The sequence below is a fragment of the Camelus dromedarius genome, chromosome 1 (genome assembly GCF_036321535.1).
Source record: "Camelus dromedarius isolate mCamDro1 chromosome 1, mCamDro1.pat, whole genome shotgun sequence".
In the NCBI taxonomy this organism is placed as follows: domain Eukaryota; kingdom Metazoa; phylum Chordata; class Mammalia; order Artiodactyla; family Camelidae; genus Camelus; species Camelus dromedarius.
Window position 1 is genome coordinate 88,081,419 of NC_087436.1, and position 25,497 is coordinate 88,106,915.

The 25,497-nt window shown below is 33.7% G+C and overlaps 1 protein-coding gene across 4 annotated transcripts in view; it reads left to right on the forward strand.

Moving 5' to 3' along the window:
• Positions 1-25,497, forward strand: part of FRYL (FRY like transcription coactivator) — a 140,879-nt gene that overhangs the window by 24,772 nt on the left and 90,610 nt on the right. For 3 of the 4 annotated variants that reach the window (XM_064486817.1, XM_064486821.1, XM_064486819.1), the window contains exons 6-13: positions 6,300-6,379; positions 6,768-6,848; positions 9,526-9,694; positions 9,987-10,079; positions 16,939-17,037; positions 18,523-18,624; positions 24,174-24,277; positions 24,475-24,583. In XM_064486817.1, the coding sequence (XP_064342887.1) occupies positions 6,300-6,379; positions 6,768-6,848; positions 9,526-9,694; positions 9,987-10,079; positions 16,939-17,037; positions 18,523-18,624; positions 24,174-24,277; positions 24,475-24,583 (837 nt within the window). Of the gene's footprint in view, positions 1-6,299; positions 6,380-6,767; positions 6,849-9,525; positions 9,695-9,986; positions 10,080-16,938; positions 17,038-18,522; positions 18,625-21,784; positions 21,830-24,173; positions 24,278-24,474; positions 24,584-25,497 lie in introns of all 4 variants that reach the window. The other variant, XM_064486813.1, reaches the window with a different exon arrangement.

Sequence of the window (25,497 nt, forward strand, 5' to 3'; positions counted from 1 at the left end):
GTTATTACCCACAAATTCTTTCCTCCTCTGTAAAAGAGGAATGATAATAGTATCATTTTATAGAATCATGAAAATTAAATACGGTAATGCCTGGGACATGGAAAGTGTCCAGTTACTGCTGTCTGTTGTTTTTATCTCATAGATTAAACAAATGTTCTTAGTTACAGTGACTTGCTGCAAATTATAAAGCTAGTGCTCTTTTTTCAGTAAAATTATTCTTACTGGTAAAATCAGTGATACAAAATTAGGTGAAATGGCCAACATCTTGTAAAATTAAAGTTTAAATCATAACAAGTTAGACAGAGAATTGAGTTTACATAAATGTGATGAAATTACTATGATTCACCATGGGAACAAAATTAATTCAAGATGATAAAGGACTAATTTTATTTTTCCAAGAAAGTTGGAAGAATAATTTTGGGGTCATGGCCAACTACAGATATTAGTGTATTAGTACCAGAGGCTTTAGAATCCATGGTAAAAGCATGTTTAAAAAGCACTATAGCATTTAGGATGTTTGAAGCAATTTTCTTTTTATAGTGAACTTTAACCATACATTTATTCAGTGAAATAAGTAAGATTGGGAAACCAGGCTTATGAGCTACTTCTAGCTCTTGGCTTAGTTTTATTGGTGCTTATTGTGAAGTATCAGCAGGTGGAGTAGATCCTTAGTATTTTCAGACCTAACGTTGGCATTTTGGGTGTTGGTGAACAGCCATGAAGGTTATGGGGTTAGTTATTTGTGATTTTGCTGAGGCAGGAATTTGTTCACTCTCCTTTGCATTGAGGGCTGGCTGGTCATTTACATAATGAATGAACCTTGCTGACTCCCCAGTGCCCATATCTGAACTTGGTTTTGTTGTTTTCCACTTTCATGATGTGCTAAAAGCATTAGCTTTTGGGACGTGGTGGTAGGAGTAGCCTTGGAATAAAGCTTGGGTATGCTTTAGAGTCTTCTAGATATATCCTTCTTGAATGTTCAAGTAGAATTAGAGCTGCTACTAAAATCACACAAAGGATAAGATCTGAAAATTCTTGATACTATAGATGGGAACATTATTCCATAAAAGTAAGACTTTTTTTTCTATAAACTGAAGTGGGGTTCTCCCTCTCCCCCTTTTTTGGAGATTCAGTTTCGGAGTATTTTTTTATTATTGAAAATAAGGGGAGAAGTAGGGATGAGCATTCTGATAATATTCATTTTTAAAATAAAATTTTTAGAGGTTGTACTTTTTTTTCTTCCAGAAATTAAAGATGAGATATATTTCTTCTCACTTCTGCTCCTGTCTTTTCTAGTTGTACTATAATAAAACTGAAAGTTTTCTTTCCTCATTTGTTTCATTTATTAAATGCATTTTCATATATCAGAAACTGGGCACACAGTATATTCTAGAGAAGTATGCATCAACTTCTAAACTTCAGTTCCCTCATCTGTAAAAATGGGGGTAAATCCTACCATGTAAGGCTGTTCTAAGTGTTATAAATAATGCATGTAAAATGCCTAAGTAATATCTTGCACAAAGACAAGTGAAAAGTGTTGGTGGTAGCAATATTAAGGTCGTAATAAAGAGCATACAGCATGGCTAAATGATGTCCCTAGCTGTCATTGACTTCTGGTGACTACTTAGGAGAAATCACAGGTTTAAGTTGTGTTTCCTATCTCTGGCCTCGAGCACACTAAGCATCTGTGTAAGGAACTCAAGATAGTAAAACCACAACACAGCACAGTAAGTGGGGCAAAAAAATTAAATCATGTAAAATGTGGTGTTGCATTATTGCAAGGTCACTGAAATGTCGGGGGTCAGCCTGCGTAATTAGCGCTATGAGTTCTGCATTGAGTTCTGGGAGTCAGCCATAGCCCACTCCTGACTAACATTTGGCATCACCTAGTGGTAGAGATGTACTTTGTTTTAACTATCAATGGATAATCGCAGGATGTATACGACAACACCCATGACTTCAGTAACCTTTTTGTTATCTTGGGGCCTGTTTTGTTTGGCCCAACTTGGGGAAAGTCAGGCTAGGAGAATGCATCTGCCCTGCTGCTTCCCTCACGGGCTCTGGTTTACTGCCTCCCCCCCCCCCCCCCCGACCACACCTTGTCCTCAGTATCTCCATCCCATGTTCTAGATCCTTCATCTGCCCTACATTCCTAGGAGGTAAGAATTTTGTCCTGGCCCCTTTTAGAGAAGGGTGGAAAAAGTGAGAGGACAAGAATCAATCCCCAATTATGATATACCCAGTTTTGCAGTCTCTCAGGGCTAGTAATTATGGGGTTCTAATCTGTTATCTGCAATTTATAGGTGAGGAAGTGGAAACTTCATCCAGGTTATGTAACCAGTGAAAAGAGAAGCTAAGCATGGCTTTTCTTCATTACAATGATTAAAGTATAGAAAGACCCTATGGTGTTTTTTATTTATTGTATAATGATTTGCTTATAGTTTACCTATAATAAGTTGAACAGCTTGGTGTGAATTTAAGGGAGCCCTTTGCAGGTACTGGTTTTAGTTTCTTCTTAATATGAGAGGAATAGCGTGATCCCAAGAAGAGATGTGCAGGGTACCCCATAAAAGATTGCCATGCTATGAGCATAGTTAATTTATCAGCCAATATTCTGAAATTCCTGTATCAATAAGATATGGTCGTTATAGTTTTATAATGATGGGATATGTTTGCCTATAAAAGATTGAAAAGCTTCTTGTAATTATGTAGTCAATTATAAAATTCCTAGTTAAAGTATCCCTAATTGCTAGAGAAATTCTAGGTTTAAAATTTCAGTTTACCAATGGGGGAACAAAGGTTAAGACTATCCTAGAGTCTCTGAATTCTCAAACTTTACCATATAGAGTAAATTCAGGTTCTGCCCTGTTATTAACATGGGATTTAAAAATCTCAGCTTCTGCAAACAGATGTATAAACTTCATTTCTTTCCTGTATCATCAGATTATTTTTGAAAGGTTATCTGAGATGTAGGAAGAGAGAGTTTGGATTACAGCTGCTTCCCCACTTAATCCCTGTTTGATTTTTGAGAGGGTAGTATAGGAATCTCCTTCATAGTGCATTTTCTTCTTCTTCTTTTTTTAAATTTTTTTAATATTTGGGTTATTTTTTAATTTTTTAAATTTTTTAAACATTTTTATTGATTTATAATCATTTTACAATGTTGTGTCAAATTCCAGTGTAGAGCACAATTTTTCAGTTATACATGAACATATGCGTTTTCTTCTTAACTGAATTTCAGGTACACGCCTTTAGGATAGTCTCAATTTTTAGGAAATCTGAGATGAATGTTCTTTCTGATTTCCTCTGATCAACAATAAATTCTGAGCCATTTAGCCAAGGTGAGGCTACAGCCGTCAATCCTGGAGTAAAGGTTTGCCATGAGCCTTTTAAAGCTGTGCCTCCCTCTGCTTGAGACAGTGCTGTGAAGGTGGTGCCGTACTCTCCTTGGTGTTGTGTGAGTGCAGTCACCCTCTCACTGAGACGAATAAAGGAAAACGAACAGTTCCTTATTGGGTTTCTTGCCCCTCATTGCAATTTAATTACCATTACTCTTATCTAATATCTCTTTCACATTCACTAGTTTTGAACTAGTTCCTGATCATTATTAAGGTCTAAATTCAGCCCGCTTCTAAAAAGCTCCTGATTAATCTTTGTAAGAAACATGTATCTTCATTTTAAATAAAAATCTCTCCTTCATCAAATTCTCAAGAAGCATTCTGCCCTTCTCTGAGTACTTATAATTCTCTATTTTTTCCCTACTCTAGTTTGTGGCTTTCTTGGTTATATTTAATTTTTTTATTACAATTTCATCCTATTGATGTGGTATTCTGTAAAATACATTGTTAACAGTTTTAAGCAGACATAAAATTCCTGTGTGCTTTGTTTTAATTGGACCCCAGGCACGCAGAATTGGATAAAATCATGATCCTTGTCCAAGACACTTTTGCTACTGATGGATCCCTGTTTCACTGCCTGTGTATTTGTTAATTTACAGTATTACAGTTACCTATGAGCCTACCACCTGAGACTCTGAAAATTTAAGCCTAATTATGTAAAGCTCTTCTAGTTTTCTCCCTGGCTACTTCTTTACTATTACACTGATTTTTATGTTAATGATACCCTTAACTTGAAAAAAATGTTTTTGAGCTTTTTAAAAAATTGGATCATACTGTTTATTGTCCTCTGGGGCTTATTTTTTCACTCAACAATATGTTACTAAGATTAACCTATGAAACATGTAGCTGTTCATCATTATTTTCTTAGGTGTGTTATTGCCAATCTAGTGGCCCCTGCTCTCTTAGGTTTAGTGGCTGGGGCCCTGCAAATGAAACTGACAGCAGATTAACAGAAGAAAAAGTTGATTACATACACATTGGAGGCCTTCACAGAAAAGTAGTGAAGACCCAAAGGAAGGTTAGACCTGAGGACCTATTTTAACAAAGAGCAGTACTTTATGAAGAAGTGACAGAGGAAAAGGGTTTGGGCTCCCAGAGGTGGTAAATGGTGGGAAGGTAAATATATGGGGAAACTAATGGAAGATAAGGGCAATTTAGTGAGGTTTCTTTGTGCAGATCCATCTCAGTGCCAACTCCCTGTTTCTAGTGATAATGGTTGTTCTCTTCTTGATATGGGAAAGGGGAGGGGAGGCTGCTGTTAGGCAGAAAGGAGGGTAGAGAGCTTTTCCTGCATCTCCTGTTTCTCAGTGGCTGTCAGCTCAAAATAATTCTTACACCAAAGTGCCATGCTTGGTGGTGGCATACTCTGACCTTCACTAGATTGTGGGTGATATAAAAAAATGATTTAAACTTCTACCAGCAATGTGTATGAAGCCTCATTCATTTATATTATCTCCACTATTTGGTATTGTCAGATTTAATTTTTTCCCCATCAAATACGTATAAAATAACATCCTGTATATTTTCATTCTCCTTATTACTGATGAAATCAAGCATCTCTCCATATGTTTATTGTCTTAGGAATAAGCATAACAAAGGACAGAACTAGAAAATTATAAAACTTGCCTGAAAGCATTTAAAGAAGTGGGAAGATATTTCATATGAATATGTAAAAATACAATTACTCCCAAATTGATCTATAGATTTATTATAACTCCAATAAAAATCCTAACAGTTTTTATGGAACTTGAAAAGATGACTCTGAATTGAATATAGAAGAACAATGGCCCAAGAAGAGCCAAGTTATCTCTGAAGAAAAATCAAGGAGTTCTTGCAATACCAGACACCAGAACTTATTAGTAATCTCTAATAATTAAGGCAGCATGATTTTAGTGTAGATGTATATAAATTGATGAAATAGCTCAAAAACAGACCCACACATATATAGAATTAGAATCTATATCAATGGTGATTTGTATAATCTTTCACCCATCAGACTTTCTCCTTTTGGACTCTTTCCCGTGGAACTCTACAAGTAAAGAATGTTAAATGCACAAAATGTTTATTGTATAACATTATAAATTTTGAATATTGAAATCTGGGATGAAATGTTCATTAATAGGGAGCTCATTAAATAAATCATAAATTATAATAAATTATAATGAGTATCACATGGCTGTCAAATAGTCTAAGGAGAAGCTCTAAGTACTGACATGGAAAGAAGCATCATTCTGTTAAGTGAAAATAAGGTGTGTGGGTGAGTGTGTGTAGGAAAAAGCCTGGAAGTAGATACATACCAAGTTGTCAATGGTAATTTTATATATATATATATGGGGAAGAGGAGGGATTTTACTTTCTGGTTTAAATGTTTTGGTGTGTTTTACATATTAGGAACTAGCATATAATTTTTAAAGAAATAAACAAAACAAACATTTATATGACAAATTTCTAATACTAATAAAGCCAAATAATTTTAAATTGTTGGAAAAGTTGGTGTTCCTTTTGGATACTGTTACGAGAGAAAGTCAAGACTGTCTGGAATATGGAGCTGGCTCAGTCAAAAGCTGCTTTCCTCTAGGTGCTGCAGAGCTACATGAGTTTGTTTTTAACTTTCTGACAGTAACAATTGTACTAACAACAACAATGACAATTTTTTTCATCTGCATAGTCCATAGTTCAGTGATTTGTGATTATGAAGCGAGTATTTTTTAATTTAGAGCTTGTTAAGTTAGATGTTCAACCAACTTCTTAGAGAAAAATAGTAGCTTTCTTAGAAAAGGAGATTGACAGATTTGTAGTAGATCCTATCATGAAAATTAAAATTGATTATTGATTGGTTAATTGAAATCCTGAGAAGACTTATAACCTGTTTAGCACACACTTGATTTTTTTTTCCCGTAGATTCCTGTTCATCCTGTGCCCGATCCCTTAGTTCACGAAGTTCTAAACTTAGCTTTTAAGCACTTTAAACATAAGGAAGGGTAAGTAAAGTACTTACGGGATTGTTGCTTTTCTCTGCGGTCCAGGTTTAGTTTGTTAATTTGGACTCTCATGGATTATTTGTTTTTGGAGTTCAAAGCAATTATCTTCCTCTTTTTTTTTTTTTTAAATCCACACAAGATACTTATGGGAAAGATTTTGTCAAAATAATTCTTAAAACCATTGATTGGATTTATAAGAATCATGTTTAATTTCCTGGCAAATAAAAATCCAGAGATAGAAGAAAATTCATATGGTTTTTAGCATCCTACAAATGAATCTTCAGAGAAAATTTATACAACACTGATAAGGAATTTTTCAGATTTATTAAGAAAGAGAGTTTGTAGGAAAATTTAATGAAATAATACATTTGTTCTTTTGTTATTTTAGATATTCAGGAACCAACACTGGGAATGTGCATATTATTGCAGATTTATATGCAGAAGTGATAGGCGTTCTTGCCCAATCAAAGTAAGTTTTCTAAATCACTGATTGTGATTTGCTTTGCGTTTCAGAATTCATTACTAATGAATAGAATAGACTGACAGTTTTAGATCTACTTTTTTTTCCACAGAGTTATTGTAAAGTCCGCTCCATCTTTTTCTTCTTTTTTTAATATATTTTTATTGAACTATAGTCAGTTTATAATGTTATGTCAATTTTTGGTGTATAGCACAATGCTTCAGTCATACATGGACATACATATATTCGTTTTCATATTCTTTTTAACGATAAGTTACTACAAGATATTGAATATAGTTCCCTGTGCTGTACAGTATGAACTTGTTGTTTTGCTCCATCTTTTTTTATTTCACAGATCTTTTCCTTAGAGAATTTTTAAGTGACACTCATACCTCAATTCCACAACTTGTTTTCATTTATTCGGGCTTTTCCGTAAAACCTGAATTGAGGAAGTCAGAAATTGCCAAGAAAAGTTAGGACATTACCTTATTCCCTATTTTTCACAGTTCTGTGAGAAGTCTTTTTAAAAATCTTTCTTTTAAAACTCTTTCCATAGCTAATAATTACTTTTAATACTTTCTAGTTAGTACTTTTATTTCTGAGATAGCAATGCAGAGTCTTCCTTCTAACCATCTTATTTGTTTTAATACCGAACCGAGTTTTGAATAGGTAGAAGACATACCAAAAGGAAAGATAAATGATACTAGATTACTCCATAAAAAGGGTATTCCTTAGGAGTTACACTCATTGAATTGTGTTGAACAGTCATTACAGTAAACAGTAAAAAAGATGTTTGTCTTTAGTATCTTGTGATTGCTCTAAAGACTATGGGAGATTTTGAATTTCCTTTATTACTACTGGGAAATTTATAAGGAAAAATGTATCAATTCAGATTTTCTTGGGAGCCATATAAAGAGTCTTTGGCCTTGAAATTGTCATATAACAACCATTTTAAATTCTAAGAAAGCAAATACAATTATTGTTAATGTTTAGTACTTTGGATTTGAATGTTAAGTAATGTATTTTATTTGGTATTTTTTTAATTTAGTATTTATCTCTTGTAATACACCAGGGACCCTTGTATACCCAGTGTGATGGAACTTAGAACATAGTTGCTGTATTTGAAATGACTTGGACAATAATATTTCAATATTGCATTTATATTTAATCAACAATGAATCCCTGTCTCAGGAATATAGATACAAAAACATGAGCAATGATATATTTCTTTTTATGACATAGTAGTTCATGATACTTTAATTTTTATTGAAAATGATTTTCTGTCAGGAATGTAGGTGAGAAATTCTAAATAATACATTAGCAAGTTGGATCCAGAAGAACACTCCATCACAGCCAAGATAAATCTAGGATGGTAAGGGTAGTAAGTCTAAGTGGCCAGTAAATCTGTGAAGTGATGCTCAGCCTCACTGGACTAGTTGTAGGAGAAATGCCACTCAAGCAATACTGAGGTCCTTTCCACCCACATATACAATGAGCATGGGAAAAATGTGGATGGACCCACACTAGATTAGGCTGATGGCACCGACTTTAGAGAGGGCAGGTGGTGAGGTGGGAAGGGGAGAAAGAGAAAGGCTGGGGGCGTATTAGAATCTTGTCTAGGCATTTGCTTTGATTATAGTAACTAGTAATTATTATGAGAAATTTAATAAAAGAAAAACCCCTTAGATTCTAATGTTATTACAATGGGAAGATTTTTACCCACTTTATATTTTCTTTATAAAATGCAAAATAGTTCTTTCGTGGAAAATGGTGTTGTATTCTCCAAGACTGGAATGGAAATAAGTCGTACTTCCTATCGTGTACCCATATTTCATTTATATCTAATTACATATCCATATGTAATTAACATTAATCTGTCCTCAGTGACCATTGGGAAGTATATTTCATTTGTCATTTTAACTTTCAAGAGTTGGTTTCCCCAAGTAACACTAGCAGTAAAATCATTAGTTGTTTTATAATGCATAGAGGAGAAAAAATGAAGTATTATTAAACCATAAGATATTAAATTATTAAACTATCAGATATCTTCTTCCAATGTAAGCAAAGAAAAACTTAGTAGCCTTAACAGTTGTGGTCATTCGAATCCAGGATGGTGCTCACATTTCAAAAGCAGTTTGAGTCTTTAGCTTATTCATATTGTGAGACTAGCGTCCTCTCACTCGTCTTCAGTTTTTCTAAGTACAAGGAAATATTAATTTCAAGTGATCATTAGTAGTCTGCAATTGATTGGTTTATCTCTTTGAACAAATGTGCAATCTCCAGTCTGCTCTCCATGTAACTCAAATTGCAAACTTTATCAAAAGGAGCCTTAAAAATTAGAGACACTCTGATTTACATGTGGATGTTTTATGGGTGGGTTATTAGATCTTATGTTTATGATGATGATTAACTATGAAATGGTAATGGTGCTGTGTTGATGGTATTATAGGAAGAAGAAACTCTGTTATTTCTCCTTAGGGAATTTCTGGTTTGACAAATACATGTAACAGCACATTTAGAATAACAAATAATTCTGTTTTCTTCTGTACATTTTTCTGGTAACTTTGATGAGGGCAGGGAAAGGAGGTGATGTTTAGATAAAATACTTTTGGTTTCAGCCTTAAATATCATGTGAGGAATGAGTGTTTTTAATTCACATCAAATTGTGTATCCCTGTACATTAAAGGTTTCAGGCTGTGAGGAAGAAGTTTGTGACAGAGTTAAAAGAGCTGCGACAAAAGGAACAGAGTCCACATGTAGTTCAAAGCGTCATCAGCTTAATAATGGGGATGAAGTTTTTCCGCGTGAAAATGTATCCCGTAGAAGATTTTGAGGCATCATTTCAGTTCATGCAGGTGACCTGTCTTCTCAGTTGTAGTGTCTAGACTTAGCCTAACAGTGATTGTTTCTGCATTTCATGACTCTTTAAAGACACAAAGTAAATATAAATGAATGACATGGTTATTAATTCCTTATCCCAAGTTTTAAATTGTCACAAGTGTGAATTAACTTTCTTTTCAAATTTGAGCATGATTTGAACCTAGCTTTCTGGTAAAATTGCAGAGTGTTTACAAAATTATTGGGATAGTAAAATTACTTTAATCTTCCTCTTTTGTTAATCTAACATACTTTTCTTCCCCTCTCAAGGAATGTGCTCAGTATTTCTTAGAAGTCAAAGATAAAGATATAAAACACGCACTTGCTGGTTTATTTGTGGAGATTCTTATCCCTGTAGCTGCTGTAAGTATATTTTAATTTTTATGTTATGCTTTAAAAGTACCTTTTCGTTGAAGAAGTTGACACACGAAATAGTCTTACTTTCTGGTCATGTCATAGACAGTTAAGTGGAACTCTGAATGTCATGTGGGTGTGGGGAAATGGTTATTAGGCAAATAGCAGAATAGCATGGATCAGTCTTTTAATTAAAAGAACAAGCCCAGGCCCTTAAGACGTAGAGGCTGTTAGGAAGGCAGAGAGGATTTGTAACCTGAAAGTAATGGTTATCTCAAGTAGCTCAGTCTAACACCCTGCATTTACTCATGGTGTTTGCTGCTTGCAAAATGGCAGCCACTTTAATGCCTCTGAAGATTTCAAAAGTACTGTGACGCATATCCTGGAGTTTACAGGACTGTCTTGATTTTAAATGTTCATTTCTCTGTAGTTGCTGTGATGTTCATCATACCTGTCAGAATATGTATTCTAAATTGTTTAGAAAATTTGATTGCTGTAAATATGATTGCAGTAACTTCTAGGGAGGCAGATTCATAGAAGCTTTTCTTGATGTAAATTCATTGTGTTATTCAAAAAATAGTTTTGCAGTTACTAGTAACATAGAGGGCTACAAATAACATTCAGGGATTTTAGGATACTTAGACATGCTAGATTTTTTTATTTCCTGAGTCTCCCCCACCACCCCCTACTCAGTTTTGCCTATGGTATATCATATGCTGCTCACTTTCAGTATTCTACTGTGCTGTATAATGATATTTTTTATATATATTATGTATTTTTTTATATATTATATATATTATATATATATATTCTTTCACTTTAAAACAGACTTATGGAGGTAAAATTGACATAAAATAAACTACACATACTTGAAGTATATAGTTAGACATACGTATGTGCCTGTGAAACCTTCACCACAATGAAGGTAACATACATATCTATCACACTCTAAAAGTTTCCTCGTGCTTCTTTTTAATCCCCTTCCACTCACCCCACGTTGTTCTTGGATAATCATTGATCTTCTTTCTAGTCCTCTATGTTAGTTTTGTGTTTCCTAGAATTTTCTACAAGTGGAATCTTAAAGTACAGACTCTGTTTTCTAGTTTCTTTCAGTCTGCATGATTATTTTGAGTTCCAACTATGTTACAGAACATATCAGTAATGTAGTAATTATTGACTAGTATTTCATTGTACGAATATATCACAATTTGGTTATATGTTTACCTGGTTTTAGACATTTGGGTTGTCTCTGGTTTTTGACTGTTACAAATAAAGCTGCTATGAACATTCACGCACAGGTCTGTGTATGGACATGTGCTTTTATTTCCTTTGGGTGAATGTCTAGGAGTGGAATAGCTGGACCAAATGGTAGGTATATGTTTTAACTCTTAAAGTAATTGCGAGTGTTCCAAAGTGGTTGTACCGTTTTGCATTCCCACCAGCAGTACCTCCTGCCACATCCTCACCAACTCAGGCTTTGGCTGGTCTTTTTACTTTTAGCCAGTCTGATAGGTGTGTCATGTATCTCTTTTAATTTTCATTTCCCTGATGACTAATGATTTTGAGCAGCTTTTCCTGTCCTTATTTGCTGTCCGTATATTTTCTTTGGCAAAATGTCTGTTAAAATTGTTTTTCCCATTTTTAAAATGGAGTATTCATTTTATGATTGAGTTTTGAAAGATATACTTTTATTTTTTATTTTTGTATATTCTGGGTCCAAGTTTTTTGTCAGATATATACTTTAGGAATAGTTTCTCCTAGTCCATGATTTGTCTTTTCATTTTCTTAAATTATGTCTTTGGAACAGAAGATGTTTTTAATTTTGATGAAGTCTGATTTATCAATTTGTTCTTTTATAAATTGTGCTTTTAGTATCATATCTATGAAGTCTTTGCCTAATCCAAGGTAACAAAGGTTTTCTGTATTTCAGTTTTAGGGTTTACTTCTAGGTCAGTGATCCATTTTGAGTTAATTTCATATACGGTATGAGGTATGGATTGAAGTTTTGTTTTTGCATATGACATCCAGTTGTTCCTGTGTACCATTTGACCATTTGTCGTCAAGACAGCTCTTTCCAAGCACATTGGTTCCTTTGTCTAAAAATCAATGAACTCTATTTGTGTAGGTCTATTCCTGACTCTGTTCTATTCCAATAATCCGTGTGTATATTCCCACAACAGTGGTACACTGTCTTAATAACTGTAGTAAGTTAAAAGGCAGTTAGTATACATCTTCCCACTTTATGTTTTTTTCAAAAAAATTTTGACTCTTCTAGGTCTGTTGCATTTCCCTGTAAATTCTTGAATCACCTAGCCAGTTAAAAATCTGGTGGGATTTGATTGGGATTTTATTAATGGCATTTTTTTAAGTTTCATTTTCCAGGTGTTCCAAAATATTTTTCATTATGTGTGTTTTATTTTATTTTTGCCTTATTGCACTGGCTAGGACTCTCAGTACAATGATAAATAGAAGTGATGGGAGCAGACTTACTTGCCTCCTTTCACATTTTAGGACTGAAGTTGTCAGTCTTTTACCAAGAAGTGTGATGTGACCTGTAGGTTTTTCATAGAGGCCTTTTATCGTAATGAGGAAATTTATTTCTGTTCCTAGTTCGTTAAGAGTTTTTTTTTCAGTAATGAATTTTGGATCTTGTGAAATGCTTTTTTCTTCCCCATCTACTGAAATAATCATACCATTTTTGCTTTTTGTTAATATGGTGAATTACATTCATTACTTTTTCAAATATTGGGTCAACCTTCCATTCCTGGGGTTAAGCTCTTGACCATGATAAGATTTTTTAAGATACTATTTCTAAGATTTTTTGTTTTGCAGATTTTTGCATCTGTCTATGTTCATGGGGCTATTGGTCTGTAGTTTTCTTTTCCTGTAATGCCTTTGTTTGGTTTTAGTGACAAGGCAATGTCAGAAATGTTTGTGCAGGATTGGCTTTATGTCTAGAATTCACCGGTAAAGCCTTATGGCCTGGGATTTTCCTTGTGGGAAGCTTTTTAACTGCAGATGATTTTCTTCAAAAGACATAGGGCTGCTCAGCTGTTTCTTCTTGAGTAAGCTTTCATGTCTTTCTAAGGAGTTTGTCCATTTTGTGTGAATTTTCCAACTTATTGGTGTAAAGTTGTTCATAATATTCCCTTATTTTCTTCAAATACCTGTAACATCTGTGGTGACCTCCTTCATTCCAAATATTAGTAGTTTGTGACTTTTCTCCTTTTTTCCTGATCTTTCTGGCTAGAAGTTTATTGATTCTGTTGATCTTCTTGAAGAACTAGTTTTTTACTTTATTGATGTTCTCTGTTTTTCAGTTTTCTATTTCATTGATTTCTGCTTGGATTTTTAACTATTCTTTCTTCTACTGACTTTGGTTTTAATTTGCTCTTTTTTTCCGCCTAGTTTCTTAAGGTGGAAGCTGAGGTCATTGAGACCTTTCCTCTTTTCTAATATAAGCATTTATGCTTTATGTTTTCCTCTAACTAGTTCTACAGTGACAGCTTACAAATTCTGACATGTTGTGTTTTCATTTTCATAAAGCTCAAAATACTTTCTACTCTCCTTTTTGAAATCCATGGGTTATTTTTTTCTCCAAAGATCTTCAGATTATTCATTTTTAATTTGTGGTTAGAGAACATACTTACTTGCTTGAATCTGATTAGATGCATTGACATTTGGTTTGGGAGCTAGAATATTATTTATTTTGATGACTGTTCCGTGTACACTTAAAAGACTGTGTATACTGCTGTTGGAGAGAGTGTTCTATCAATATCAATTAGGGCAAATGGGTTGATAGTGTTCTTCAACTTTGTGATAACCTTGCTGATTTTCTATCTACTTGTTCTATCAATTTTTGAGAGAGGAGTGTTGAAATCTCTGACTAACTGAAGATTTGTCTGTTTGTCTTTATAGTTCTGTCAGTTTTTCCTTTGTGTAAGTTTAAGCTCTAGTATGAGGCACATATTTGTTTAGGATTGTTATATCCTCTTGATTTGACACCATTATCATCTTGAAATAACCTTCCTTATCCCTGCTAATAATATTCTTTCCTCTGAAATCTACTTTGTCTGATACTAATTTAGCCACTCCTCCTTTCTTTTGATCATGTAAGGATAGTATATCCTTTTCCATTTTTTAACTTTTAATCTACTTGCGTTTTTATATTTAAAGTACTTTTTTTTTTTTTTGTAGGCAGGGTCTTGCTTTTTTATCCAGTCTGACAGTCTCTGCCTTTTAACTGGGGACTACATACACTTAATATGATTTTCGATAATGTTATTTTAAATCTGTCATCTTCTGATTATATTTTTTATTTCTGCATCTGTTCTTTGTTCCCTTTTTCTTCTGCTTTTTTTGGGGGGGAATTAATTGAATAATTTTGTGATTCTTTCATCTCCTTTTTGGCTTATTAGCTATATCTCATTGTTTTATCATTATATTGTTCATGGTCTACATCTTTAACTTATTGTTGTCTACCTCAAGTAATATTGTTGAGTAAATAATACCACTTATTTGTAAAAACTTTGCACAATGGTATACTTCTGTTTGCTCCCTGAAAACTCTCACACAGCAGTAAGCTGGTGGCCATTAAAGGGCTTCCCTTATTTAATTTCCATTCCTCAGGGGTTACTTTCTTTTGTTGACTGATGTATAATGTTTTGCATGTCACTTCATATATTTCGTTCATTTTTTGGTTGTTTCAGATCGTAGGGTTAACTAGCCCCCCTTTTTACCATCCTGGCTAGAAATGCAAGTTGGTAACATTCACTTTATCCAGGTTTTATTCTATTTTAAAAATTTAATAGTGAAGAAATTTATTTTCATATTGAGAGTCTAATTTAACTGTTTTGCTTTCATTTTTAAACATCGAATTAATAATTTATAATTTATGTATTCATATGGATTGGTCTGTGGTATTCAGGTTCTATCTTTAGACCATGTTTAGAAAAGATGAACAGAGAATTGTAAGAAAAATTAAGAAGTTAAAATATTGATGATAGCTATCATATCAGTTAGCATGATTTTTTTTACCTGGTTTGAATATTTGCTTATAATTAAATATTTGATGGGTTTTTTAATGAGTATAAATAGAAGTCATTAATTATAAGTTTGTAAGTAGTTTGAGTCAGATAGCTCCCCATCCCCACTCCTACCTCAGTTTTTAACCATGTGAATAGGTTCACTTTACCAAAAAGAAAATGATCATTTATAAAACCATATCAGCTTAGTCTATTACCATGCACTTCAATTTCTTTTCCTAGAAATGATTTGAATTACTGCTTATCCATCCCAGATTGTTTGTGCTTCCTCCTTGTCTGAAAATCTGTTTTTGCCAGCTATCTGAGATTATGTTTTTAAGGTAATTCATCAAAAGGAGCAGATTGTAGGAAGACCTTTGACTATGCTCCATTCTTATATGTTGCCTAATTCTTCTTTTATGCCATATTTGCTTTTATGATCTCTTTGTTCATTAGGGCTGCCCTAACAAAGTACCACAAAGCAGGTGGCTTAAACAACAAAAATTTATTGTCTCACAGTTATGGAAGCTAGATGTCTGAGATCAAGGTGTTGGCAGGTTGATTTTCTGAGTGCTGTGAGGAAGATCTGTTCTAGGCCTCTTGCCTAGCTTCTGGAAGTTTACTGAAAATCTCTGACATTCCTTGCCTCATGGAAGTATCACCCTGATCTCTGCCTTCATCTTCATACAGTGTTCTCTTCATGTGCATGTCTTTGTCCAAAATTTCTCCCCCCTTTTAAGGATACCAGTCATGCTGGAGTAGCTCCCACCCCCAATCCAGTATAACCTCATCCTAACTAATTATATCTGCAATGACCTATTTTCATGTAAGGTCACATTATGAAGTATGTGGGGTTAGGACTTTAATCTCTGAACTTTGGGACAGTTGAGCCTATATCACCAGCCTCTGCGCAAAGAGCTCCTTCTGTCTGAAACATTCTTGCCTCTCTAATAACCCCCAGCCTCCTTTTCTTGTTGGACTCTACTTAATTTATTCATTATATTGAGGGCTTTCTATGTGATAGGACATCTTTTATACACAGGGAGTACAACAATGAGCAAGATAGAAAAGACTCTCTGCTCTTACAGAGTTTAAGTCTAGTGCAGAAAACTCAAGCGAGTATGTAAAATATGCAGTATGATGGATGTGAAAATGGGGAGCATGAAACACATGGTGGGGACCTAAAAATGGCCGAAGAGGGTGGGTAAGGGAGTTAAAACTTTAAGTAGAGTGATTAGGAAGGACCACCACCTTGAAAGAGATGGTGACAATTGAGCAGAAACTAAAGGAATGAGGGAGTAAGGCATTGCTGTATTGGGAGTAAGAGCTTCTTAGGCAGAAGGAACCAGTGCAGACATCCTGAGACAAGAGCATATTTGACGTGTTCTTGGAACAGCAAGGAAGCTAGTGTGGCTGGATCCCAGTGCAAGGGGCCAGAGCAGTGGGAATAAGGCCAGAGAGCTTAAGTGGGAGGCTATTTCAATATTTTAGGTAAAGAAATCCTGGATTCAGCTTAGATGTTACTTCGTTGTGCAGTTTTTCCACAGGGGCCCCTTCTGGGTTCTCTGAGAGCACTGAGAATTTCCTCTTACAGCTCCTGTTAGACTGCATCCTCATTGCCTGTTCACTTGCCTCTTTCTCTGCTTGTTCGCTCAGGGCAGGGACCAGGTTTAATCTTATTTACTTAACATTTGGTCGTTTGGCACATTATGGTACTTGCATCAGATACTCAGTGAATTATTAACTGTAATTTCATACCTTACAGAAACGTCTCGTAATCCTGGTATAGTTTAGTCTAACGCGTATAACCATTCTCTTTGTTTTTGTATTATCTTCTTACCTAGGCTGTTAAAAACGAAGTGAATGTTCCCTGCTTGAAAAATTTTGTGGAGATGCTTTATCAGACTACCTTTGAGCTGAGTTCCAGAAAGAAGCATTCATTGGTATTGAGAAACATTTCAAACCTTTACATACTTAATTAGGAGTTTTAGTAATTGATTTATGAATTTAGTAGAGTTTTCAGAGAATTGTAAAAATTGAAATTGGAAAAGATCCAAAGCGCAACAGAAGGGCAAATTTTTTTATATCTATTTCCTCCTTTTTTTTTTTTAAACAACTTTCTGTTCTTGATTTTACTAGCTCTGTGTTTGATAGGTCATTCAGACTTCATTCTAGGTATTTACCTGTGTTGACAGATGCTTTAAATTATATATTGTAATACAGGAAAAGTTGGGTGTAGTCTTACATTAAACCATAAACTCATTTATTTTACATTAGTGATGAATTGTATTCTGAAGCATATGACTATTTAGGAGCTGTTGTCTGTCTAATTACATCTTTTCTATTCAGAGATTTAAGGCGTTTTATCCCCCGTTTAACTGTCCAGTAACTTTGAGGGGTTATTCTGTGAATTTTTATGCAGCTTGGAGAAAGCTTGGAGAATTGGACAGATACTTGGCCACTTAAGATAGAGGTATAATAATAATAAACATTGTGCCAGGCATTGAGCTAAGTGCTTTGCATTCTTTATCTTATTTTAAACCTCACAACTCTATAGGATATGATTCTCAACTTTACATGTTAGGAAAGTGAGGCTTCAAGCATTTTGGCGTATCCTCCCTGAAGTCACACACCTTACAAATAGAAAGCTGAAACATTAATGCCCATCTGTCCTCTGATCCCAGGGTGACTGTACTGGTTGAGGGAGCAGTGGGTCTAGGGAGAAATAATAGCATATTTCTAACCTGGGGAGATGTGATAGATCAAGAAATTGTTCTTATAGAAAATTTGCCCTTTGTCATTCTTAGTTAGATTACTCCACAAGATCGTATTTCTTTTTTTTTTTTAATTTCAATTTTTTCATTTTTCAGTTTTATTAGGTAGAATTGTTATAATTAAACTGCCCATATACAATATAGCGCATGTAAATACATATATACATCTCATATATTTTTAAAATTTATATATATGTACTGTTCATTGTTTCTAAGAACATTTAGAGCTTTAGCTTTTTAAACTAACATAGTTATCAAAGGGATAGAGCCAACGACAAAATAAGCATTAATTCAAAAAGATACATACATTTGCTATTAATGGCAACATTATTTATAATTGCCAAAATATGGAAGCATCCTAAATGCATATCAATAGATGAATGGATAAAGAAGATGCAGCATATATATGTAATGGAATACAACTCACCCATAAAAAAGAAGGATATTTTGCCATTTGCGGTCCTTCATTCACTTTTTTTTTTTCACTTCAAAAACCAGAATTTTTTAACTGGTATAATAAACAGGGATTGTATTTCTTGTTACAAATGGGAAAACTGCTACAGAATTTCTTTGTTTATGAAAGTGATTGAAATATAATTTACATATCCAGTGCTTTTTCATGGAAAAATGTTCATTCTCTTCTTTCTCCTGTAGGCTCTGTATCCATTAATTACCTGCCTTTTGTGTGTCAGTCAGAAGCAGTTTTTTTTAAATAATTGGCATATTTTCCTACAGAACTGTTTGTCACATTTAAAGGTAAGACAATCTCATTTCTGACCTGTAAATACTGACTACAGTATATTCACTTCTGCATATACACTGAACAGTATATAATAAAATTTTTAATACTACAGTTCATTTGAATAGTAATACTGTACCACATTCTTTTTCTTATATATACTTCATTTCTTCTACCGGGAATCATGCATAGACATGAATAAACTTTTTATTAAAAATTTAGTTGGTCTGAATGAATGCAAAATTATGTATTTTTAGTAATTGTTTTTATTATCTTAGATCTAGCAATATTTGTTAATAAATAAACTCCTTTAGAATTTCAGAGAATTAATCTTACAGAACTCCCTAGATCCTTATTTTGTGTTTTCTTTTGAGAAAATTCAGTAATGTTGGCTCGAACCTGAATAATATGAAAAAAGCCTTGATAATAAAATATCACTAAAAGCACATTTAATGAAGTATGCCCAGCCAGATCTAACAGAAAGATGCTGAATCCACATGGATGTGAAATTTCCTGAAATGATTCTGACTTGAATCAAGGGATAATTGTTCCTGACACTATTTGACACTATTTGGTCCAGGTCCAGTCTCTTAACAGAAAACAAAACAATGAGATATAAGGATCATTATCTTCCCCGGATACTCTGCTCGCAGGATCTAAATAGGATCTTCTTTTCTTCTATGGACAGGAGTACAGTTAATATCTGACACACAACTTGGGGATATTCCTCATCTGCATGTCATGTGAATGCTTGATTTGAATACCGTTTTGACGCATATGTGAATATATTTGCATTTTGCTTATGTGTTATAGAAACATGGCAGACATGATATTTTATTTCCTGTTATTCTTCTAAGTTAGGGTTACGACTGGAAACCTTATACTTTGAACCTTATACTTATACAATGAAATTGAGGCACAGAGATACTAAATGACTTGTCTCTGGCCCTACAGTTCATCGTGATACTGTGAGAAATAGGGCTGCCTCTTCTTTCTCACTTCGGAAATGATCCACTGGACATTATCCTAGATTTTTTTTTTATGATTTTGTTTATCATTTTGAAAAATATCTTGATTTCCTAGTAAGGTATACAGAAAGTAGAAGTCTTTGAAAAACAATCAAGCTGGTTAAATTCTTAATGTCATGCAACACGAAAAAATGTTTTATCTAATTAAGTACATCATATTGTTTTCTGTCCTGATTTTGATAATTTGTATAGACTTAGATACTGAAAGTAAATTAATTGATCATTTGCTGGGTAGTATGATTCTTCAAACTTTTAATAAAATATTTTAAGACACGCATTTAAGTGTTTCTGGAAGGTTGCTTTTGTTTCATGACAATTCACACTTTTCTGTTGCTTGTTGGAATGTTTTTATATATATATACACATATATATATACATTTCCACCTAACATATTTGCAGTTCTTTCGCAGTACCTTAACTGTTTTTTTTGTCTTAAGGCTTTCATTTAAAATGCTCTATTTTCTTTGAACCCTTACCTTCTGTTAAATATTTCTGGCGTATTGTCCATTTGCATTAATGGCTGTGTTAATCTGCCAGGCCAAGATAAGAGCCACTTAGCATGAATATTTGGAACATAGTTGTCTTGACCATTAACCCTTAACTTACATTAAGGCTCTATTCAGCAGAAATTTCATGAATTGGTTCCTGTTTGTTAAGTTTTAGATACTGTGGCTATGCTGCATAGTTGAGGTAAGGAGTTGAGCATTCAGGGGAAAGCTATGCTAGTGATCTGTTGTAACAGGTGTAACTTACTTGTTTTGTGTATAGGAAAAAATGGTCCAAGATAAAGGTCTTAACCTAAATTGATTTTGTTTTGAGATTCAAGTAATCTCTCTTTTTTTTAGAAGTTGTGTGACCTTTTTATTAAATATTCAAACACTATATAAGCATATGAAGCAAAAAGTGACAATCTCCCACATAATCCTTAACCCCAAGGAGAGCTGTTGTTAATGTGTTATCTATGGAACATACAAGTAAATGTAAGGATATGTAGATACGTACCGAAATATAGACCACATACGTTGTTCTATATACTATTTAAAAATATTTTGTCATTACCTCTATTCTTTGCCATTACTTACGGCTCTACCTCATGCTTTTCAAAGATGATAGCTATTATTCAAGTAATCTCTTGATTTAAAAAAAAAATCTATGACACTTTTCCATTCCCTAAATCAACTACTTCTTAAAATAAAAATGAATTTTTATTAATATTTACTACAGGCTAGAGTCTCTAAGTAAAATTCCTCATTTAATTCTTACTGTAACTGTGGCTGAAAGAAGATAAATAAGTAACCCAAGGTTAGGGAGCCAAAACGTGTTAGAGATAGGATTTGCATTTAAATCCATCCAGTGCCATAACTTTTGATCTTTCTGGCCTACCACGTTACCTTTCAATGTACTAATGTACTATAAGGAGCGTTGCTGTACTGAATACTTTTTAAAATATTTGGGCTGTAGTTCTGGGGTATTAAAAAGGCATTATTCCCTGTAGTCATAAGAATAAATATGACACATTTTCAAGACACTTTAAGATATTACACAATGTTTAAAAAATTACCCTGCAATTTTTCAAGTTGGTGACCGTGAAAAATGAGCATTAGTCTGTAGGTCCAAAAATACCATGAGAGATTATCAGTTTATTTTCACTGAAAGTGTTGAATCTATGATTTTCGCCCCATACGTAATTTGGTAGTTTCCTCTTCTCCTGTCTTTATGTCAGTTGAGGTCATTAGGTGAAAAATGATTCTAAAGTTTCTGAAGAATAATTGAGAGAGAGGGAGAGAGAGAAGTAAGAGTAGATGCCATATAAAAATGATCTGAAGATTTTTTTTCTACAGTATATGCTTATTTCCTTTTGGAAATTGAAACTTGCCTGATATCAAATGCAGTGTTTTCAGAGGAAAAATTAGATAGTTAAAAATTTACCTATTCTCTCTCTGTTTAAGTGTTGTAGATGTATCCCATGAAGCCCAAATTATAGAAAAAAAATTTTCCCTCAGTGTTTCTAGCCACTGTCTTGGAAATTTCAAATTTCTTCTAAATAGAGACCTTGGTGAAGAGCTGTCTTGTTTTGTGCTTATTTTCATCTAACATGCATGTGCTGCATCTCATGTTTATGTTTGCTGTCTCACATTGCTTTATTTAGATGCCATCTAACAACAGTATCAGAAAACAAATAGAAACACTCCAGGTGAGTCGTGTTGATGTTACAAAGTAAAATATTGCTTTATCTCCTTTAAGTGTGGCTTTTCCCCCCCGCATTTACCCATTGCTGCATTGCATGTCCCACGTATTTATTCAAACCTGCTTCTCATATTGCAGAAGAAGAGTAGTGCACAGCAGGAGCATTCTCCCAAAGGTTTAATATTAATGTGGCCCTGGGAAGATAAATTTTAAGAGGTAGCAGTGATACCAAACGTTGATTTTTTAACCTAATCTTCAATTTTAAAATATTCTGTTGAATTTATAGCTGTTATAAATGATACTTTAAAAAACATTTTCCCATGAAATTAAGGAGACAGTAACCCAGATTTTGAATATGATTTTAAAAAACTTTGATCTTACTGTTTTGAGTTTTAAACAAATCTTTTTTTGTTGTTCAGTAGGAAAAAAAGGAGGAAACATTAAAATGATTGCTGCCAAAGAGCATATTTGACTGACATCAAAACATTATTATGTTAATACTACTGGATTTTATTAATGTAATCTGATTATTCAAATTAGACCAAAATTGTAACTAGGGATGTTTTTATTATTCAGATATGTATAGTAGCTTTGTAGTGACCAAATAAACCATCAGTTATCAATTTTGTCACTTTTTTGTTTTGTTCATAAAATAAGTCTGCTTTGTAAAACACAGCAGTCCATATTGAAAAGTTTGAAAATCAAATTTTATTTCTTGCCAACTACCTCAGCACATAAGATGACCCAAATACTTTGTTAACAATTTATATGAGAAGAATTTTATGTGAAATTGGACTTTTAATATTTTTAATACATAATTTATATTATTTTTAGTATTCATATTTTGAAAATATAATTTTAACAACATGAAAGCATTATTTGGAATGCACATAAAACTAATTGAACTCTGAGATCTTGCATTTAAGTGATGGAAATGAAAGTTACATGATAGAAAAGAAAGTACTGCAAAAAGCTTGGTTTTTAATATTAGTGACATACTTTGTAGTATTAGTATCAAGTTAATAGAAAGCTGCTCAGGGAATGTATTTGAAAGTTGGAATCACTGATTTGTCAGTAGAGGGAGGGATTCCATGTTGAGACTCTGACAAGCTGAGTAGTTGATATCCTCTTCAGAATTTAAATATCAAATCTTCATACACATAGATGTGCAAAATTATATTTTCTAGTGGTTGTCCTTTTTTTTTTAAAAATCCGCAGTGGTAATCTTTTTTCATTGCTTTTAGTCATACGTAGTAGATGTCTATTATTCTATAATTTGAGAAAACATAAAATAGAAGTAGCTAAAATACTTAGAATTTTAAAACTCCCTTTTGTCCATGGCTATATATAAAATACTTGTTTAACAACAAGAAATCCCTCAAACCAAATTAAATAAATGCTCATTTATACCACTAAATGTATCCTAGAACTGATAGACACATAGTTTTTCCTACTAAAGGTGATTATTAGCTACATTTTCAAAATTTATAATTAAATCTCATTCTGTAACTCTTGTCATTTGAGAACTTCACTTTTTATCATAGCTAGTATGAAGAAAAGGGTTGCTGATCAAATTGTGATTGAAGTGGAATACTTTTCTAATTTTAAATAATTATGTTCTAATTCTAAATAAAAAATGAAAGGTAAACCCCTGGCACTTAGTGAGCATTAACAGATACCAGGCCAGTGTTCTCACTGTTTTTCATACTTCCTTAGTCTGTGAGATAGGTACCATGTTATCTCCATGTTAGAGATGCAAAAATTGTGTCACCAAGCAGTATAACAGTGTCCAAGGATGGGGTTTGGCCAGTCATTCCTGATTTCAGAGTACATGCTCTTAACCCACCATTCTGTAGTCCTTCTTTTAAGGATAATCACTCAATAATGTTTTGCATTATTTCATAAGTGCAAATATCTGTAACAACATTTGGTGTCCTAAATTTTAACTGTAAATGGGCTGCAGTGAATTATGGTGAAGATGAATAATCCTTTCACCATTATGTCAGTATTGTTTTGTGACCTATTTACCATCAGGTAAGTTGAAGTGTGTATAATTTTCAAATTCTTAGAAATAGTAATATAATTCTAGTATTTTACTATTTTGTTTTGAGAATATAAAGAATGACTCAGAGTTGCCTTATTTATGGTTGCTTTTGAGCTATCTGTACTTACCATATACCAAATATATACTTACTGTATGAAAATATATATACTTACAAATTAAACCTGTTTTAGAGTGAATGAGAAAGGGAAGGGAGAAGGCTTTTAGCTGTTGACAAAGAATATAATTGATCTTAAATTATTGTGTGTAATAAATAAGCTTATTTTTATTCTCTTTTGTTTCTAAACAGAATAAAGATCCTAAAATGTCTCGAGTTGCACTGGAATCTTTGTATAGATTGTTGTGGGTCTATGTAATTAGAATAAAATGTGAAAGCAACACTGTAACTCAAAGGTGAGTGCCTTTGTTTTGAAGTGTATTTAAAATAACATCTTGGTAAAAAATCACTCTATGGAATTTTAGTTAACATTATAAATACCTTGAGAAGGAATATGAATTCTCTTGACATGTTATAAAGAATTGGAAGGATATTTTGCTACTGTTTTGTTAATTTCGTTATCTTATTATGACTAAATCTTTTTTCCCTCTAGTCGTCTTATGAGCATAGTGTCAGCACTTTTTCCAAAAGGTTCACGTAGCGTGGTTCCCCGTGATACACCTCTCAATATATTTGTGAAGATCATTCAGTTCATTGCTCAGGTGAGTACCTCACTTCATAGTATATATATCTGTGTAAGTTGTAAGAATAACCCAGAGTCATAAAATTTGTTACATACCTAAAAGCATGATAACAAAACATTTATTAATATTGAATAGTGAAAAATAAAAATATGCTTAAAAAAGTAAAAACTAAATGATGCTAATGGTTTTTGTGTGTATGCAAAATAAAATTTAAATCACTGAGCTACACACTTGGAGAAGGAAAGGACACCCACGAGTGGAAGCACTTAATTTAGGAAAGGTTGAGAAAGTGTCTCATAGTCCTGTTAGTCCATTTACTAATTAGTTCTTGCGTATCTTGAAAGATTTTGGAACATAGTTCTCATAATCTGCATTAATCTAGGTTCTCAGGTACAGACACTAGAATCCATTCTGGCTGGTTGAGCCCAAAGAGATCTTTTAAGGAATCTAGAGAGTTCACAGAATGACTAACAGGACTGAAGAAACTGGTTCTGGAATAAATAGAAAACCAGAGGAAACTATAGCATTGGGCCACCAAGGAAGCTGCTGCCTCTGCCACAGTCGAAAAGCTGCCAAATTAGGAAGCCTAACTGAATTAGACAAGCTAGAAGCATGCTGCTCCCGCCATCCCACCCAGTGAAATACATCCCTTCCTGCCTGTGCTCCTCCCCACCCCCTCATACCCCGGTTCCCAGAGACTCACATGAGTGTATCACATGGCTGGGTCTAAGCCCCATCCTGAAGTTCACAGGCATCCTAAGAAATACTTTTAGCTTTCTAGCCTCTGCAGTAATGGAAGGTTTATTTGAAGGGGATCAGCTGTGGCCTGAGGAAGCAAATCCATGGTTTTGGTCACATTCTCTTTTGGGTCATCAGCCCTGGATAAGCATAGGTAGAGTTACCTTCTCAGTTTAGGAAAAAACACTTTGGTT